We start from the raw sequence: 19,165 nt of genomic DNA, 5'->3' as shown, positions 1-19,165 counted from the left end.
AATGTCACGCATTTTTGTTTGCTTTCGAACCCATTCATTATTTACTTTTCTGGTAATACCTTCATTCATCTCTCCATACTTTTTTTAAGGCTAAGGACCTGCTGCGGTCCTTACCTCCAGTCTGGCTGTCCCCACTGCCTCCTTCCGATGTGGCTCACTACGTGTTGTGACGCGTCAGCCAGCCAGAGCTACAAGGCTCTAGTGTTTTGCAGCGGTGATGCGTCACGTGGTCTCGCAGTGAGCCAATGAGATGGGGAGGAGGGGAGCGGCCGGGAGGAGTGGAGCAGTCAGGAGGGAGGGAGGGAGGCTGTGACTTTGGGCTAGTCCATTTATTTTCTCTAATCCAACTATGTCAAACTGCTGCCCCAGTGGCAGAGTTTTCTGCACAGTGCTGTATACCTTTAAAGCAGAAGATACGGGGTAGCAGGAAATAAGGACACTTACTTTGCAGTGAGAGAATTCGGTTTGAGTGCAGTCAGCTCCCTATGACAATAAGCAGTTATATACTTTATATTAGGGCAGGGGCTCGTTGAGCCTGGCACATTCTATATACAGCACAGTGTATCATGTCAGTGCTATATATAAACATGATTATTGTTATAAATATTATTATATACATTTATTATATTGTAATAAAATGGTATAAACAATTATCAGCAGCTTGATTGGTTCCACAAAAAAGCACTAAGCGGCTTCATGTGTTTTGGCCCCGCCCCTGTCATGGCCACGCCCCCTATAACCTGTTTTGGCCACGCCCCCCCCCCCCCCTCATGCTGGAAAAAGTTAACTGCAGACGCGTGCAGCGGGGCTTTAGCCTTAATTGTCTGATGCTTCTAAATTAGGTTTTACATCCACATGTGAGCATAGACAGAATACACTGGTCTAACATTTTCAAATTAACGCGGATCAGCTCAGGAGACCCCTCTCCTTCCCACCCATGTTAGAAATAGAGTTGGTAAAAAAAATGATGTATTCAACTTGGAATGTACCTTTAAAACAGCCGAGGTGTAGACAGAATCAAATGCTTTTTCATAAACTGTGAATCCTAAGCTAAGTGGTAGATCATATTAATTACGTCTGGGAATCACTTCTTGCACAAGTTGAATGTGGTCTATTGTGTTGTATCCATTGCAAAATCCAGCTTGTTCTCTAAACTGAGCAGGGTCTGTTGGAGCCAATTAGTGAGTATCTTTGTAAAACTCTTGTAAGTGACCCGGAAGTAGACTGATTGGTCTGTAGTTCTTGAGTTCTTCTTTATCTCCTTTCTTGTGGATGAGGGTAACTGACATTGGCCCATTGTTCTCAAATTTTCCTTTTTTTTTCAAGCAGCATGTAAAGAGCTTTACAATGATATTTTTCGACTTCTTTCAAGATTTCAGTTTTCAGTTCAGTTTTAATTTCATCTTCCCTGGTGGCCTTCCCATTATTTGGGATTTTATTGCCTTTGTTACTTCTTCTGGAAAGGTGCATTGGTATTGGTTTCTTCTTGCTCTTCATCTGCTTGATTATACAGTGTTATCTGTTTTCTTATACAATGTATTGTCTTTTATTGTAGATCCATTATCAAAATTCTTTGTGATCATAAGTTACTTCTTCCCGTCTTCTTTAAACTTGTGTTATCTTCGATAGTCTTCTTCACCATATGGCAGTTATATTTTCTTACATCTTTAGTTATACCCTTGCGAATCATCTTGAACAGCTCTGTATATTTAATTTAGAATCTTGTGATTGCTTAATTTCTTTTAGTTTCCTCACACTGTCTTTTCTCATCTGTTATTTTCTTTTCCTGGTTTTTGTTAGTGATTTCTCCCGGTTTTTTTTGTTAAAATATTTACATGCATCTTGAGCAAGCTGAGATTGTTTAGATCTAGATTAAATGCTCTTTTATAATTGATAATATACATATATCTATGGCTAAAACAGATTAAAGTGGCAAGATTATGTATCAGGTATTAGCCGAAAATTTGAAGTACTACTATATATATATATATATATATATATATATATATATATATATATATCAAAAACAGTCATTCAAGTTGTTAAAAAGAGTATTGAGGAAAACACAATTCAAATTGCTAATGAGACTACAATGACATGCGGATTACCTGGTAACGTCCATAACTGAGTCAAAGTAGGAAAGGGTCATCACAGCTCTACCTTAATATTCATTAATATATGAGAGAAAGTGGCGGTGCATGGGGAATGAGAGATATGTTTACAAAATGATCAAGAGGTGATCACAAAAAGATGCCCACTTAGTTGCACTCAGCCTAATTGTCGTAGTTTTTAAGACACAACAGTAAGCGTCAACACTATGCATATATGATGCAAACACCAGGGAGGGTAAGTACAAAATAATACAATTTTATTTAAACTCCTCTATATGAAAAAAAAATATATATATATATATATACACACACTATAATAAAATATCAAAACCGAAGTATGCCTATTATTTACACAGTATATACCAGATCATGCATATAGATCCCCAAAGTGTAGTTAGATATCACCTGTGTTATAACCAATTTTATCACTGATATCAAATTACAGTCTTCTACACATAATGGGGTAACATGTATATGCAGAAACTGGAGATCAAAAGGAAAATACCCAATAATGGGCTGTTGCATGGAGGGGTAAGTATGGTCTGATGGTTGTTACTATACCTTCACTAACACCCATCATAGGACATGTATTATTCAATAAACATGAATAGCAATATACTGAAGGCTAATTCCAAGAGGTCTGATTGCGACCCAACCGGGACAGACAGAATGGGGATATTAATATACATTAGCTATATCCTTAGTCCCGCCCCCAGGGGAGGTATATAAGTTCCGACACTGAGAGTGCAGGTACACTCCTTCCCCTTGAAGAAGCGCCGGTTTACGGCGCGAAACAGCTGCCGGGCAGTCTGGCGACGCTCCTACTGATGACGTCAGCCAGCTCGGAGGAGTATGCAGTACACAGTATGCTGAGTAAACACTAGACACATGGAAGCAGAGATACGGTTGAATTGGTCCATACTTACCCCTTTATACGCAAATGGCTGCCTCAGTCACATCTAGCAAAGTTATTTATAATATGTGAACTTACACAACTAAGGCTTATATATGCTAAAAGGGAATTAACCCCTTGTATGAACGCTATAAATCACTTGCGGATTTGAGCTGTATACTAATGCTTACTCATGATGGCTATACTTATGTCTAAATAGCCCTTATAGCGTTTTTTGACTGGGTTTTTTGTGTATGATTTGTTACTTATATGATTCAATTGTGGCTGACACACACCCTGAACTGCTATAAAAGCGACACTATGCTAATGTACACTCTTTATCTTTAAGCAAGCAGTATGTGTGTACGTAAGAAACTATCTGACCATACCTTCTCTCCTATGTAAGGTCATCTATTGGGTATACTCTGCGAAAGAGGGAATTAACCTCTTATGTGAATGTCGTAATCACTTGCTGGATTGAGCTATATACCAACATTTACTCACGATAGTTACATTGGTATGTAAATAGCCATAACAGTGTTACTTACTGGATTAAATGTGTATGATCCGCTACTTGTAAGACATCAACTCGGGTTGATACACACCTTGAACTGCTACAAATGTAACACTATACCAATGTATACTCTATTATCCAACGAGCAGTGAAGGTATAAGTAACAACCATCAGACCATACTTACCCCTCCATGCAACAGCCCATTATTGGGTATTTTCCTTTTGATCTCCAGTTTCTGCATATACATTTTACCCCATTATGTGTAGAAGACTGTAATTTGATATCAGTGATAAAATTGGTTATAACACAGGTGATATCTAACTACACTTTGGGGATCTATATGCATGATCTGGTATATACTGTGTAAATAATAGGCATACTTCGGCTTTAATATTTTATTATAGTGTGTGTATATATATATATTTTTTTTTTCATATAGAAGAGTTTAAAATTTTATTATTTTGTACTTACCCTCCCTGGTGTTTGCATCATATATGCATAGTGTTGACGCTTACTGTTGTGTCTTAAAAACTACGACAATTAGGCAGAGTGCAACTAAGTGGGCATCTTTTTGTGATCACCTCTTGATCATTTTGTAAACAACGTCCATAACTGTGCAGAATGGGACTTTTAGCCGCAGCTGTTTGGCAGCGACCAAAATGCTGTCGAGACTTCGTCGCAGGGCAGCTTGTCGCGGGACATTTCGGCATGATATCCGGTCCGCCATGCACCCGACCCAACAAGCCAAGCCAGGTCTGCGTTCCGACAACTGCATGTTTAAATGTCCCGCACAGGACCGCTAAACTTCCTTAACAGACTGCTTTGACGCTTCATCTTTAAATGTCCATGGACGCATGGTATAACATTGGTGGTTTCTTCTTGTTCTTCCTCTGCTGGGATAGCATAACTTGTGTTGTGACGGAAGGGGACCTAGCTCAAGCATAATAAAGGTTAAGCCTGATCTTTGGCCGCTATCCATCTCTCCCTGTGGCTCATCTGGCCCAAAGACCCCAGAGCTACCCTGGTTTAATACACCTTGTAGCACCTTGCATACCCTGTAATGGTAAAGTCTTTATTCCGTTGAGATGCACTGGTTTTGTAAGTGTAAAAATGGGCTTACTGGGTTTCCCGGACATGCAAGGCTGATATTCCCTTATTGAAAACCAAAGTACATGAAGGGCCCACCTTAATTGTGAATAGAACTAAATCAGTAGTGAATAGTGAACAAGTGTCAAATTTATAAATAGTAATGGTCCAGTGAATATTAAAATATCTAATATTTGAAGTCAAATATACAAGTGAAAAATGTAATGTGGAAAATACAGTGAATATCTGTACATTACTTTAAGTGAAAAATAAATTCTCAATCATGTGTGAAACACATACTGTAATAGTAATTCTAGTGCAGCTCTTAAACCCTATACAGAACCGTTTTATAGTTCTTCCAGTTACAGGAATCTTCATAATTGGGGAGCGCAGTACAGCATATCAGACCAAGAAAAAAAGGATACACAACAGTGCAATACATTCCCAATAAACGTGGTACTGTAGGTATAGGGCTGAAATCCTCACTCACATTCTATAAATCAAATACAAGCATAACCAAACATGGCACTCTTAAAGCTTGAATTTCAGGTGTGCATTCCTTACAGTACAGGCAATCTTCCTTCAGGGGATTTTCGATGTCTCAAAGATACAAGAAAGGAACAACATAGTGCAGGGTCATATTATGTACAACATGTACTTTATGAGAATTAAAACGGCACATCAAAGTGTTCGCTCACACTTTGCCACTATAAAATGCACATGTAACAGAGTAAAATCTGTGAAATAAGTGTATAGACCACGATCTCACAATCATCACCGACACCAGACCTCCCAGACGTCACTTCCGGTCTGCTATTTTCCGGCTGCAGGGGCACCCGGTCGGTTGCGTCTCTCTCCACAGTATCAACTCAACGCGTTTTGCTTCATAAGTGTAACGGACGTGCTCGCCACAAACCGGGACCAGACTGCGGGGCTGAGGTGGGGATGTGAATACACCGACCTTAGACCACGAAGCCGGTTCAGGATTGCGCAGTTCGTAGTTGTTCATAGCAGGGTCAGGGTTGGAGAGGCCAGGGTAATCCTTTGACACGCCAGGGTCTGGGTTGGAGACAGTACAAACATCAATAACCAAGCAGGCAATGGGAAGTCAGGTGCGCTCTGTTTCAGCGTGGGAGCAACCGCAACGCGGGAGTGGCCTCTGCGTGAGGAGCGGGAAAGGCCCATGATACCATCACAGCAAAGAGAGGATGCAGGCCGGACTAGGCACAATGCAGGGTAGCACTGGCAGACCAGTGCTTCAGCACAGGAGTCCAAAACAGGCCTCTGCGAGGAGAGAGAGCAGCAGGCCTCAGGACTCAGTAGGCAGGCCTCTGCTATGGGAAAGGCAGCAGGCCTCAGGGAACAGGGAGCTGAAGGATACGCTGGGGATCCACCGCTTCAGCGCAGGAACCAGGACGCGGCCTCTGCAATGGAGAGAGAGCAGCAGGCATCAGGACTCAGTAGGCAGGCCTCTGCTATGGGAAAGGCAGCAGGCCTCAGGGAACAGGGAGCTGAAGGATACGCTGGGGATCCACCGCTTCAGCACAGGAACTAGGACACGGCCTCTGCAATGGAGGTACACAGCAGGGCCCAGGAACCAGGAACAGGGAACAAGAACAGGGCGGCCAAACAGGTAGCTTGTGGCAACACAGTTACATCCTATGACTAAGGACTATGCTCAGCAGTGAAGCAGTGTGGGGAGAACAGTATATAAAGGGCGGCGAGCCAATCACAGGAGGGAGGTGTGTGAGCATTCCTCCAATGACGGAGCACAGGGCTGAAGCTGCATTAAGAGGCAGCACATGTGCCATTGATTGCCAGAGGGAGACATTGTAAACGGCAGAGAACTGCAAGGCTAGAATCAAAGCCAGGAGCGGATTCCTTACCATCAGGAATCTTCAATTACTGTCTTATCTGACATCTTTAAATACTGTTGTCTTTCTGTTCATTGGTTAATTTGTTTTTTCTTTCATAAAGGTACATGTTTGCAAAATTATTTATACCAATGCAACATATTTCTTACAGCACTAAATAAAGTTAAATACAAAATGTATACGATACCATTTGTAGACAAAATAAGTAAATAAGTTTATATCCTTTACACATAACAGTGGGACAATTAAAAAGAAAAATATATAAATGATAACAGTTGTATGGTACAATAAAATGGAGAACATCGAGGTAACTATGCAATATCAAATACACATTTTCTACTTGTACTATCTATAACTACCTAGTAAATTCATTGGATGATGGTCAAAATACCTAGCAGAAAAGGGGAAGAAAAATACATAAAAGGATATTTTAGATATATTGTAGGGCAATTATGTATTTTTCCTGTGTAGGGGTTGAGTAGTGTGCAAAGCAAAGGGGAGAGGGGGCGCTGTTGGGTCTTTGTATTTGGGAGACATTGGTCTGGAAAGAGGAGCCTTTGTCTACTTCCAGACACGGAGGCGCCATCTCGGCGGGAGATATCCGCCTTGACAGGGGAACAGTTGCTGGGCAACCTCGGGAAGCGCTGTTCCCATGGGACCAGTTCAAAATCCCTGCTCCTTTCTGAGCTGGTGAAACAAAGTGAATAAAGTGCGCAACTAAAATCTACTGCTGCGGCACAGTTTATTCGAGCATTTGCCCGTTCTGTGCCGCAGCAGTAGCCTGGCGCGCGCCCGAGTGTGACGGGCGCGCGCCGAAGCAGTGGAAGAGCGCCCTCCGATCGGGGCGCTCTCCCTCCCGCTGCCGGGTCCGCCGGGTCCCCCGGAACCCCCTGCCGCCGTCCCGCAGATCGCGGGACACCAGGGCTCCCCGAGGGAGCCCTGGACGCGCGTGCAGGGGGCGCAGGCTCCCGAAGACGCGTGACCGCGCGTCTATGACGCGCGGCACGCCGAGGGGCGGCCACTAGCAAGCCGGGAAATCTCCCGGCTTGCGGATCTGGCCGCACTGCGATAAAGTGTGTCGCCAGTGTATCTCAAATTATCCTCTATATATACCAAGTGATATAATGTGATAAGTGATTATAACAATATTACGTGATCCTATAGGTAATTGGGAATGAGCGTCTGCAGCTGTGAACACAGGGGTGGCTCAAACACCCCCTGGAGCTAGAGCAGAAAAACAAACACAAAAACACAGCGCACAACGCTCATAGTGCATTAAAAATTATAATGTTCAATTGTGCAATACAGGTAAGTATTAAGCGTACATTAAAGATGATTTAGGACAGCATTTCAGGGATTGTTACCCAAACGCCAACCAGGTGTCTCCAGGACGATATCATCTAGGTTGGCCACAGGTTATTGACTTGTGGATCTTGGGATACATTTCTAGTACCCTTGGGTAGTGTCCGCTTTATCAGAAACGAATTTTGCTGGTGAGGGTGATGGCTTTTGGTGAATCACTGCATGCCTGCAGCCGCCCGACTCTCCGTCTCGGAATGCGTGACGTCACTCTCCCACGACAATGGATGTCGCACGCCTCGATCTCCTCACCGATCGAAATTCACAAAGAGTAGACTTCAGGATGTGCTTGTTCACTTGGCTATCGGATGAGGAGGTGTTTGAAACAAACTTGCAGAAACAAAATTCGCAATAGTTTTTGCTTTTTTGAAAACGAAACGTGGACCCTTCTTGTATACATTTTTAACAAAGGATCAGCTGAAAGGACACTCCAATGTTTTCTAACAATATTCTTTACTTGATGAGCTTGTGAATTGTACTGAGTAATAAACATTGAAATTTCTGTCTTTAAATCTTTTCGTGACTGATTTTTCCATAGTAACGCTCTACTCATATTGTCTACTTCTTCAAATGATCTCCTGAGATCCTGAGATCAAGAGATGAATATCGCCTTGCTTCAAATCTGGGCAAGAGTTCTTTTGCTTGTGTAACAGTGTTTCCCCCACCCAATCGCAGATAGGGGCCATTACAGGGTGTGTGGTGCATATACTTGCTGGCAACAGGAGGGCTGAGTCGTCCGCGAATGGAAGTGGGGACACAGGAACAGGCTTCTGGGGTTCATACCCCATATATCTCCTTAGCAGTCCAGCGCCTCCATCTGCCGTAGGCTCCAGGAACTGAAGGTGATCTCCCACGGTAGAACTTATTGCCTGTCCCCACAATAAGGTCACGCACCAGGCAGGAGGTATATTGCAAAACAGGAATGGATTTATTACTACACTCTGCAGAAACAATTGCACAGCAGTCTTCCGCCGGATACAGTCTGTCAGGCCAGCTATCACTGAAGATGGTCCCTGGACCGTCACTAAAGGCCAAGGGCACCTGCAGCCATCCTAGCTCTTCCCCACCTCCCTAGCAGAGGCAGAGGTATGGTCCACACTCACTCTTTTCACCCCAGGTAGTCACCTTATCCGGGTGCTCGTTGGCTGAGCACTGACTGAGAGCAGGAACAGGGTATATGTAGGCAGACAGAACCAATGGGACAGGGGGTGGAGTGGAGGCGCGACCCCAGCGGAAGCTGGGATAGGCTGCAGGAGACAAGAGGCACAAATTATGCTTGACACGCAGCTGGGGATCGTTGCTCGCGCGCGGCGTGTCTGGGGGGTGGAGCCAAGCTCTGTGGCAGGGGCTGAAGAGCTGCGGGTGTGCGTGCGCTCTGTAATCAGAGCGGGGTTGCACGCATGAGCGGAGAGTGGAACAGAGGCAGCAGCACTAGGTAAGGAGTGCGCGCCCAGTGCGGGGACCGGGTCCAGGAGAAGAGGTACCATGAAGTGCGGCTGGAGGACAGATCCTGTCCACTGGTTGAGGTGCATGGTGTAAGAACAAGATTTTACATACAGTAGCACTACTTTTTGTTTTATTCTGCTCATAAAGGCCAACACTTTTGTAAGTTATTGAGACTCTGTTTGAGAAACATTCTGGCCCTCTATGCCCCTTATACAACCATAATAACACAATAAACCTTTGAAACAATATGTTTTAACAGTTTTGTCCTGGTCTTCAAAAGGATTGTGCTTTCCTGCATTTAAGCACAGTACAACACATTTTTGCAATGAAACCACATCAACTCTGTGAAATATCATAAATGGGGACCTATGAATAGTATCAACACACAGAGAAACTAGATTTCACAGTGCATCAATTTTTGCTTCAAAGTAGTGTACTTTGTACCAAACATGTTTCTACAGTTTATTACATCTGGCGCAGATTTTAAAGTAAGGATATTAACGTCACCCCTGACCTAGTGTTTTATTTTGACTGATTTACAGATTAAAACAGCAGTTCTCCCTTGCCCATTTTGTATTCCCTATTTTGTATTATGAAAACAAGGCGGTTCTCGATGCTGAATAACGCTAACTTCAGCTTTGGAGACTTCCTGTATACTTATCAGTCAGGTAGCGCCGGTACTTCCTGGGGTTTTAATGCCCCACATGACTCTGTATTCTTGGTATGGAAATAATAATCAAAAATAGTTTTATTTTGACTGATTTACAGATTAAAACAGCAGTTCTCCCTTGCCCATTTTGTATTCCCTATTTTGTATTATGAAAACAAGGCGGTTCTCGATGCTGAATAACGCTAACTTCAGCTTTGGAGACTTCCTGTATACTTATCAGTCAGGTAGCGCCGGTACTTCCTGGGGTTTTAATGCCCCACATGACTCTGTATTCTTGGTATGGAAATAATAATCAAAAATAGTATTGTGAAATTGTCTGATAGGTGAGTTGTACATTTGAAATTCAAATCTTGTGAATATTTTTTTATTTATAACATGATGATCTTATAAACAGTTTGTCTTCATATAGGAAATATCAAGTAAACGGGACAAAGTTCTGGGCTCGACGGCCATTTTGCTAATTAAAATATGTTTTTTTTAGTAACATACTGTATTATTTCAGATAAGTCGAGCACAGAGAACTTTACCATGTTGACCATGTACTGTAGATTTTGTGACCTTCTGTCAAACAATTTACAGTTATAATCAACAGAAGAATCTTGACCAACAAAAGGGTTTAAATAGTGCTAGAGGAAATTACATTTACAGTAGTGAATAACTACCAGGAAAAGTTATATGTTATACCATGTTATTGGATGAGCGATTAAACCTAGTAGGACAAAATTCATAACATGGAATGAAACACAGACAAAACTAAATTTGAAATGCCATCAATTTGTGAATTTAGTCATCAAATTGTTCTAGTATTCTCAAACTTCAGTAAAAAAAACCGGTAATGACTGGTCAATTTAATTCTCACACTGTTGTGTGGTATTACATGATCCTATAAATAAGGCTTGTATATTGAAAGTCGAGGCACCGGCAACTACAGTAAGTTGTCTAGAAAGACCTACTGTTGTCTGTCACAATGATCAAGCACTGTCTTGTAGTAAAACGAAAATGCAAATACTGAATACCACTTCAACTCTCACATTATTGCAACTTGAAAAGAAATACATTTCATACAATATCACAAACTTCAAAACACTTCCATGCAAAAATGACAATCTCTTTTGTAACAAACTCTCTGAAAGTTGAAAAACAAAAAACAACACACAGAAGTCATTATTCTCATGAATGCGTTGGTGTACTGTATGAACAGTTATACTGATATCATGGATACCGTGAAATAAAAATCAAAAACCTATTGTTCAGTGAATAATTATTACTGCTACCTAGATGTCAAAGAGAATCTACATGTTGTTGCACGGTTGTTTGTTACCATGGTTACCACTTAATTTTCATTTTAACTTCTCTGAAACGGTTCAAGCAAAATAATAAATTTAATGTGTTGTATCAAGCATCCAGTTGATGAGATGTACCGTTTCATTTTTTTTTATCACTTAAAAAAACTAAAAATATATTCTAAGATGGAGGCTGAACCAATTTGGTTGAAACAGCAGATCTAAGTAAGGATGGCAGAAAGGTCAAGGCGTTTGTCCTGTGGATAGAGAAAACCCGAACAGACAAAAAAACACACCGAAAGTGGCCACAAAGTCTAGTTCATGTCTTCACTTGGCTTGCTCGCTCATCCAATAACGACAAATAGTGTCCTAATATTATTTATTCTTTGAATAGAAGTATGTTGAGACAGAAGTGTAAGCACATTACTGTACAGCTCAATACATTTCTGAGGAATACTGAATTCCTCTTTCAGTAGAATAATTTTTTTAAGGACAGTGAAAAAAGATTACTGTGTACTGTATGTAACCCTTTTTGTGAACCGGCCGACCCACCCAATCTCACATTGGCCCCTCGTGGTCTAACCGGTCCCTTTCCCTGCAACACACCTGCTCCTAAAGGGTTACTGGTACTGCATAACACCTGTGGCTCCAGGAGATCCGAGCCTCCGCTAGCTGGGAGCCTGGGGAAACCCTTACCATTACCTGGTGCAGCGCCTCCACTTACCCAGGATCCCCGTTATGAAAGATAGCCCTGGGTAAGAAATACAATAACACACGTATACGATAAACCAATAACTAACACTTTACTTAACACACACATATAACTCATTACATAATATCACATAACATAACCTGATGCTCTACCCGCATCACCTCAGCCCAATGTCTGGTGTTCCCCACCCAGTGTCCTGTGATCCCCCACACCCAATGTCCCGCACTCCTACGGAAGGTCGTGGGTGACTGCGCAGTCACTAAATTAAGCTAGGGCCCAGTTGGTGCACTTATAATACTTCAGAGGTACCTTCCGAGCACTCCGATGCTCGGGACCGCAACACACTTCTCAAAGGGTCAGACGTCCGTCTGATCCTTTCCAGGTACTTCTGCCGGTAGACCCCAACGAGGGTCCCACCGCTCCACGGGAACTGCAACCGGATCACGGCAACACCAACCGCATGGGAACAGCAACCGCCGCTATCCCTTCCTATCACTAACTACTCCTAGAGTGACAGCAACCCTAACTTAGGGCCTGTCCCTGATGAACCGCAACCTGGGATGGCTTGGGGAGAACTCCTAGGGTCTGTGGAACCATAACCTGCCCCCTCCCCTAGCTACCCAGTCCTATCTGTATCTGGCTAATCCTAACAGCCTAACTCACCTGCAACCGACACACAGCTCACACTGTCAGCCTGCAGGGATTCACACACTCTTCACACACACTGCACGCACTGCGCCCAGCACATGCAGCGACAACACACACAGACAGCTGCAATCACACACAGCCACCTGGATCCCGCAGCAAATCCACTGCACTCACGCTGTGCCTATTTGCCAGTGCGCACAGCCCTATCCGCTGTGGCACTGCCAAACTGCACCTTCCACACCTAAGGGTCACCTCCCTAGCTAGGGCCGTCCCTCTTCAGTTACCCCCTGCCCTTACCGGGAATTGGGGCCTGCCTGGGGATCTAGGGAGAACCCTTACCTGATGCAGGAGCCACGCGCTCCCTGCACCCTTCCTACTCCTTCCTTCTCCTCTGCCTGACTGACGCATGCAAAGCCCGGGATATGTATCTATATTCCCGGGCTGAGCTTCCTCCAGCCCTATTGGCCACACTCAGGCACCTGATGCCTGTTTCCCTAAGCCTCCTGGGAATTGTAGTTCCCAGGGGGCTGTCTAAACACTGGGGCCGCGTGCGTGCTTCTCCCGCGCATGCGCGAACCCCTAATGGCCGCCTCAACCTCTCTATCTTCTTCCCTACTCTCGCGCGATCTCTCCCTGCACTGGGGATCCTATCGCGCGCTTTCCGGTCCCTGCGCATGCGCGAACCTACGCGCAATGGCGGCGCCCTCTCCTTCGCAAGCCGGGCCGGTGGCAACGCGATCGCGGCCCTAGCGACGGCCCGATCGCGTCCCCGGCAACCGGCCTGCACCGCAGGGCAACGCGCTACTCCCTGCTCTGGCCCCCACCCTCGCGAAGTGCCGGCGGGTCCGTCGCAGCCTCCGGCGGCACCCGCTACCACACGGCACTCGCGGAGAGGGGCCAGGGATTTCAAATTTACCTCGGGGCTACATGTATATGATACATATTTGTGTGCATATATAATGCACACATGTATGTATGATACAGTACATACTCGTCTAAACCTTTCCAGACAAATATTTCACCGAAATGTAGTATAATATATAAGCCTATATTTACTATGCAGTGCAAATCCAGAAGACATCTTCCAGCACAGCTTAGTAACATGACCCATTCAAGTGAATAGTCTATAAGGTATCATTTGGAACAGCACCGCTTAGTAAATTTAAGTTATAGGGGTTATTCTGTAAGGTGGGATAATTGCAGATGATGTGCTATCGCAGGAAAAGCCCGATTAATGTCAATGGGGCTTTCATGCGATAGCACGTACTCTGCGCTTATCACACCTTACAGAATAAACCTCATAGTCTGTATTTGTGAACATTTCACCGATTTAAGTTGCTAATTATACTGTATATTGTATGTACTGAATTGCTATAATAAAATTATTATTATAAATTATACATCTTAGAAGAGTTATTTAATATTTTGCATACCTTTTGGTATTTACACTATTTGTCATCCGTACTTTTAGCTGGGAAAAGAAAAATTCCACAAATCTCAACATTTTGGCTACTGCAATGACATTTCTATGTTGATGGGTGAAGAGAAGCCAGGGATTGGAGGAGAGCCACTTCCTGGGCAGAAACTGAAACCTAAATTCAGTGTATTTCCTCGAGGAGTTGGCAGTGACGCACCATCTTGGGTAGCATTTGACAAACAGGTAAAGTTTTTTTGTAACTTTCACCAATTTTTCACTTGCTTAACAAAACAGAACTTGAGGCTAAATGAGGACAAATAGTATGTTCATATTATTTTACTGCAAGTAATAATGGTTGAAAGAATGTTATTTCACAGTGTGTGCATTTTGGTTTTAAAATCCAGAAACAAACTTTTTTGTAGGAAACGAATGGCAAAAAGAAGTAAACTCTTCTGAGAGAAGGAATTGTACTATTAAGCAAAGATACCAATCATTTGCAGCAAGCATATATTTATTTCTTTGTAGATTACTGTTACAAAAACAAATGGTGTTTTAAAGTAAAAATATGAAGTTATGCGACAGCTGAAAAGATAACATGGAAACGACGTCTCAACTAATTCCTTAAATATTTTTTCTTACGACACAAAGTTTTTAACAACAGTTGTAATAAGCCATTTTTGAAAACAAGAAAATTCTCCCAATCTATTCCCAGGAAAATTCAGGGAGAGTATGAAATGTCTTTAGTTTTAAGAAACGGAAAAAAAAAAATCAGATTTGGATAACCCATCAATTAATTTCAAGTGATCGATTTACAGAATTATATTATAAAAAATCCCAGAACATAACTAAACATTTCCAAATATTGACTTCACACATATTATTGGCCACCAGATGCGCTATAGCTCACTTCTGGAAAAAGAAAGAACCTCCACCAATTACTATGATTTTACAAACATTTAAAGAAGTTCATCTTATGGAACATCTGTTCAATGGATCCTTTGATAAATTCTGTGACATTTGGCTCCCATGGAATCTTCACAATATATCAGAATTTAATCATGTAAATATGTAAATGCATTTTATCTGAATTGTGAATTTATGATCAAATAGAAATGTTTATGAATTGTACTATGACCCCCTCATTATCCCTTTCCTCATCTTATAATTGTTTTGTATTCTTCCCCATTCACCTTTAGAATTTATGAAAATGTTCAAAATAAAAAGGTAGAAACAAACAAAAAAAAAATGATTGGGTCCTCAAAACAACTTCTGTTTAGTTGAACTTTTATCTACGTATGTGACATAAGTGAGTAGATATTACCACAACTTAGAACTAAAAAGTTAAATCACGACCTGATCATCCAATCAACAAAAATTCATACTTTTTTGTACCTAATGTTCTTTTTTTTAAAATGTACAATATTAAACTTTCAACGCTAATTTGACAAAAACACTTCAATATATGTTCGCATTGCCCATTAAAGCAGCAGTCCAAGCTGCCATTTAAAAAAAAAAAATTCTCTTTAATATGTGCATCAATACAATCCACACAATCATGAGTAATTAGCTAACTTGCTGATCGATCTATTCTCCTGTGATCGATTAGCGAAGTTTCGGCTCAGGGGTTCACTAAACAGCTGACAGTGCAGCAGAAGAGGACCAAAGATGCAAAGTTTCGTGGGGAAGATCATATGACCAGGCAGTCACTAGATACAATTGAGCTCTGCACTGCTAGAGAGAGGGCAGGGCTCAAAATGGGTGTGCCAGAGCCTGTTGCAGAAGAGGAAGGGGATGTGACTTTGTATATGGTTGCTATCGAAACAAAAATGCTTGTTACATTATAATACATAAAAAATGTAATTCAGAGTTGTTGTTGTTTTTTTTTAAATGCTACAAGTATTTTTTCATAGTACAGAACTGATTTTTAAAAAAAATAAAAAACACGTAGGATATTACTTGGACAGAAGCTTTAAAGTCACAAAGTTTTTGACTAATGTCTGTTAAAAAAATGTCTGAAAATATGTAGAGAACAGTATATTATTCTAAATGAAAACTTTTCTCACATATTTGAATATTGTATGTTTTATAGAATTTTGCCAAACTTGAGAAGTTTTTTCAGTTTGTTTTTCATTTCTGAAATGTTTTGGTGTGCTGCCAAAGCAAAATTCACAAATTTGTCAAAACAAATATTTTTACCTCTGGCAACAAACAACATGTTAAACTTTGATGTATTAGAATATGATTCCAATTGATGATAATAAGACAGTAGTTTACAATGTTTTATTTGACATGATACGTAGACTTTTTATTTGAAAGCTTACAAGATTTTGTACAATATACAGTAAAAGATTTTAGGCAAAAAAGGTGGGTCAAAATATAGCAGGCTCTGTATAGAAGGTGGGTGACCTGCGCTCCAAAATTACATGACCGGAAACATTTTAAAGAAATGAATTCATGTAAAATACTGTTAAAAAATATATCATCCAAATGTAGGCACGCTACAATTTGTTTTAGCAAAAGGAGCATAGGATTCATGTGCATAGACAACATATAATTTAGTAATGATAGTTATTAATAAATATAAGGATATTGATTACTTGTTAACATACAGTAGTAGTTGACCAAGGGGGGACTACTCACACACGAATAACCACAGACCACATAGAAATTTTCAAGCCAGGCTGTCTGTCTAAAGTCAAGAACCGATTTTAAAGTCATTTCTCGTGACCCCTGCTGCAGACACCACTCTACACCATCAATGAAGGTGTCGTCAACAATTGTCGACCAATGTGTTACCTTACAAGGGCACAGTTTGGCAAATATAAACTTTCGCCAAGGAAAGGCCATTTATTTACCTTAAATTGGTTTGACAGATAATGCTTGCTCTAAACCACTTTCTAATTCCATGTTAAAAATGTAATTATTAATATCCAATAAGACCATTCTATTTAATCTAAACAAATCTGTCTCTGCCCTTTCCAACTCAACATGGTAGACTAGAATACCTCCAATTTCTTTAACAAATTTACCATGCCTTCTATATTTTTTAATAAAAAATTCCTCTCCAAGATAGACGGAATGACCCCTAACCAAAAAACCACTATGTTATTTAAATTTATTAAGTTCGAGATACATCCTGCTTCATCTTCTTCACCAAATCCAGAGTAGGCCTTTGACCGAGATAATTACCTCCAGCATGTAAAAAACTGATATCTGAAGTGGAATTCAACCACCTCTGAGAAAGAATCTCGGAGACGAGTGAAACCTAGCATATACCATGGTGGCTCAACCATACGATAAAGGCCCAATGTGGTTGAACGCCAGGATAGATTCATAGGGTGGGGAGCAAGGTTATAACTGTCATCTCCCCAATGAACAACCTGCTTTATGGCCTCTTCACACAAACCTGTTCAAGCCTCAGTAGTTGCACCAATGTGTATTGAGTGTGAACTGATGCTCTTAGGATCTTCATCCGGGATCTTCAGCCATTTCTTAAAAACACTTGAAAATTGAAACGTGAAAGAGGGATACAAATTACACGGAATGGAAAAGTTTTAGCAATCGTAGGTCAGATAGCCAATTTCTTTTTAATATCTGAACTGGGCTAGTAATCTGGCGAGGTAAGAAATGGAAGGAAACCCACAAACCTCTTTCCAATTGATTTGTTTGTTACCTATGTAACTCATACCTGATTCAGCTCCACTATAACATCAACAGCCCCCAAGGTAGGTTATGTTTAGAGGTGAGGTAGTAAACCCCCTTAAGCCTAACAGCTCCTATAAAGGGTAAAATAAAATTGACACTAAAGACCTTAGACTCAGAAGCATAAAAATAACACTGCTCAGTTTATAAAATAAGCTTACTGAGTAAGGATAGGATAATGGGCTGCCTACTGTCCTGAGCGAGCTTGACTCGCTGCCACCCTTTAATCAGTTTTTATTACATAAACTTTAGGGTTTATGCTTTATCAGCTAAAGGGGACGATCTTCCCATTTTTAGACAAAATTCCTTATTAAAGTCAGTAGGGAATGTCGTCCGAAAATGGCCCGATTGGCCTGCTTCAGCTGATACAGAATAAGCTCCTTAGAATTATACCTATAACCAAAGAGATTAAAGAAAAAAGCCAAATCCACAAAAAACGCTCTAAATCTAATGGAAAATCCATTGCTTCATTTGCAAAGATGTAATGATACTAATAACAGAAAATGCGGTCTTTTATGTCACCACAAATCCAAAGCTACAGTACCATAACTTCCCCCATTGCGACCAACAGTGGTGGATTGGGTCGCGGGATACACAGGCCAAAAGCCTGGTTGGCCAGTGGGTCCATGTGCTGGTGCTGCATTGGCTATTAAACTTACCCATTTGCGGATTGTTCTATCACGCGTTTGGGCTTGCTCCTGTGGCAAAGCACGCCTGCAGCACTGGTTCACAGCACGCCCATAGCATCGTACCACAGCACGCCCATCGGTGTACTGTGGGCGGTGCTGCCCTATGCATCGCGATTAGAGAGGCCACGTGCTCTTCCCCACACTAGTGAAACTCATTGCCGGTGAAAAAAGTTGGGCCTCTGAAAGACTTACCTTTTCCAGAGCGGCCCTCCTTCATTGACGTCGCTGCATCATCATGGCGACGCAACATGACATGGTGACGCATTCAAATGAATATGTGCCGTCACAATGCAGCGACCTCATGTAGTTGTGGGACGAGGGCCGGCAGGTAAGCGTAATTCTCAGGCCACATTTCACCTCCAATCCGTCCTGCCTGGCAGGCTCAACTAGATGCAAAGGTACTGGAGCCACTGGGCTTCTATTGAGAGAACTTGAATCCAAATGCTACACATTTAGCAGACATTATTACGCCCACTGGCATGTTTCAGGGTTACATGGACTATCTGCCAGCAGGAGAAGTGGCTATTGTTTTGAATTAGCTGGAGAAAAGTAGGCATGGCTAATGCGCCATTACATTTGCCGGAGCACACATGTGGGTACAATAATGCCTGCTACATCATGTCGTTAAAAGAACACTTGATGTACTATTGTACCTATTTATGCCTGAGTATGAGAGAAGGATAGAGCTTCACTGAGATCTCCTGCAACAATTGGTCGAAGCTGAGCACCTACAGCTAATTAGAGTGGCTGGGTAACTGATG

The 19,165-nt window shown here is 41.9% G+C and overlaps 1 protein-coding gene across 1 annotated transcript in view; it reads left to right on the top strand.

The window, feature by feature from the left end:
• EFHC2 (EF-hand domain containing 2) overlaps positions 1 to 19,165 on the top strand; it is a 173,552-nt gene that overhangs the window by 5,039 nt on the left and 149,348 nt on the right. The window contains exon 2 of the mRNA XM_075589734.1: positions 14,068 to 14,256. Within this exon, the coding sequence (XP_075445849.1) occupies positions 14,068 to 14,256 (189 nt within the window). The remainder of the gene's footprint in view (positions 1 to 14,067; positions 14,257 to 19,165) is intronic.

Source organism: Ascaphus truei, chromosome 3 (genome assembly GCF_040206685.1).
Source record: "Ascaphus truei isolate aAscTru1 chromosome 3, aAscTru1.hap1, whole genome shotgun sequence".
Lineage (NCBI taxonomy): Eukaryota > Metazoa > Chordata > Amphibia > Anura > Ascaphidae > Ascaphus > Ascaphus truei.
This window is presented reverse-complemented; position numbering and strand designations above follow the sequence as displayed.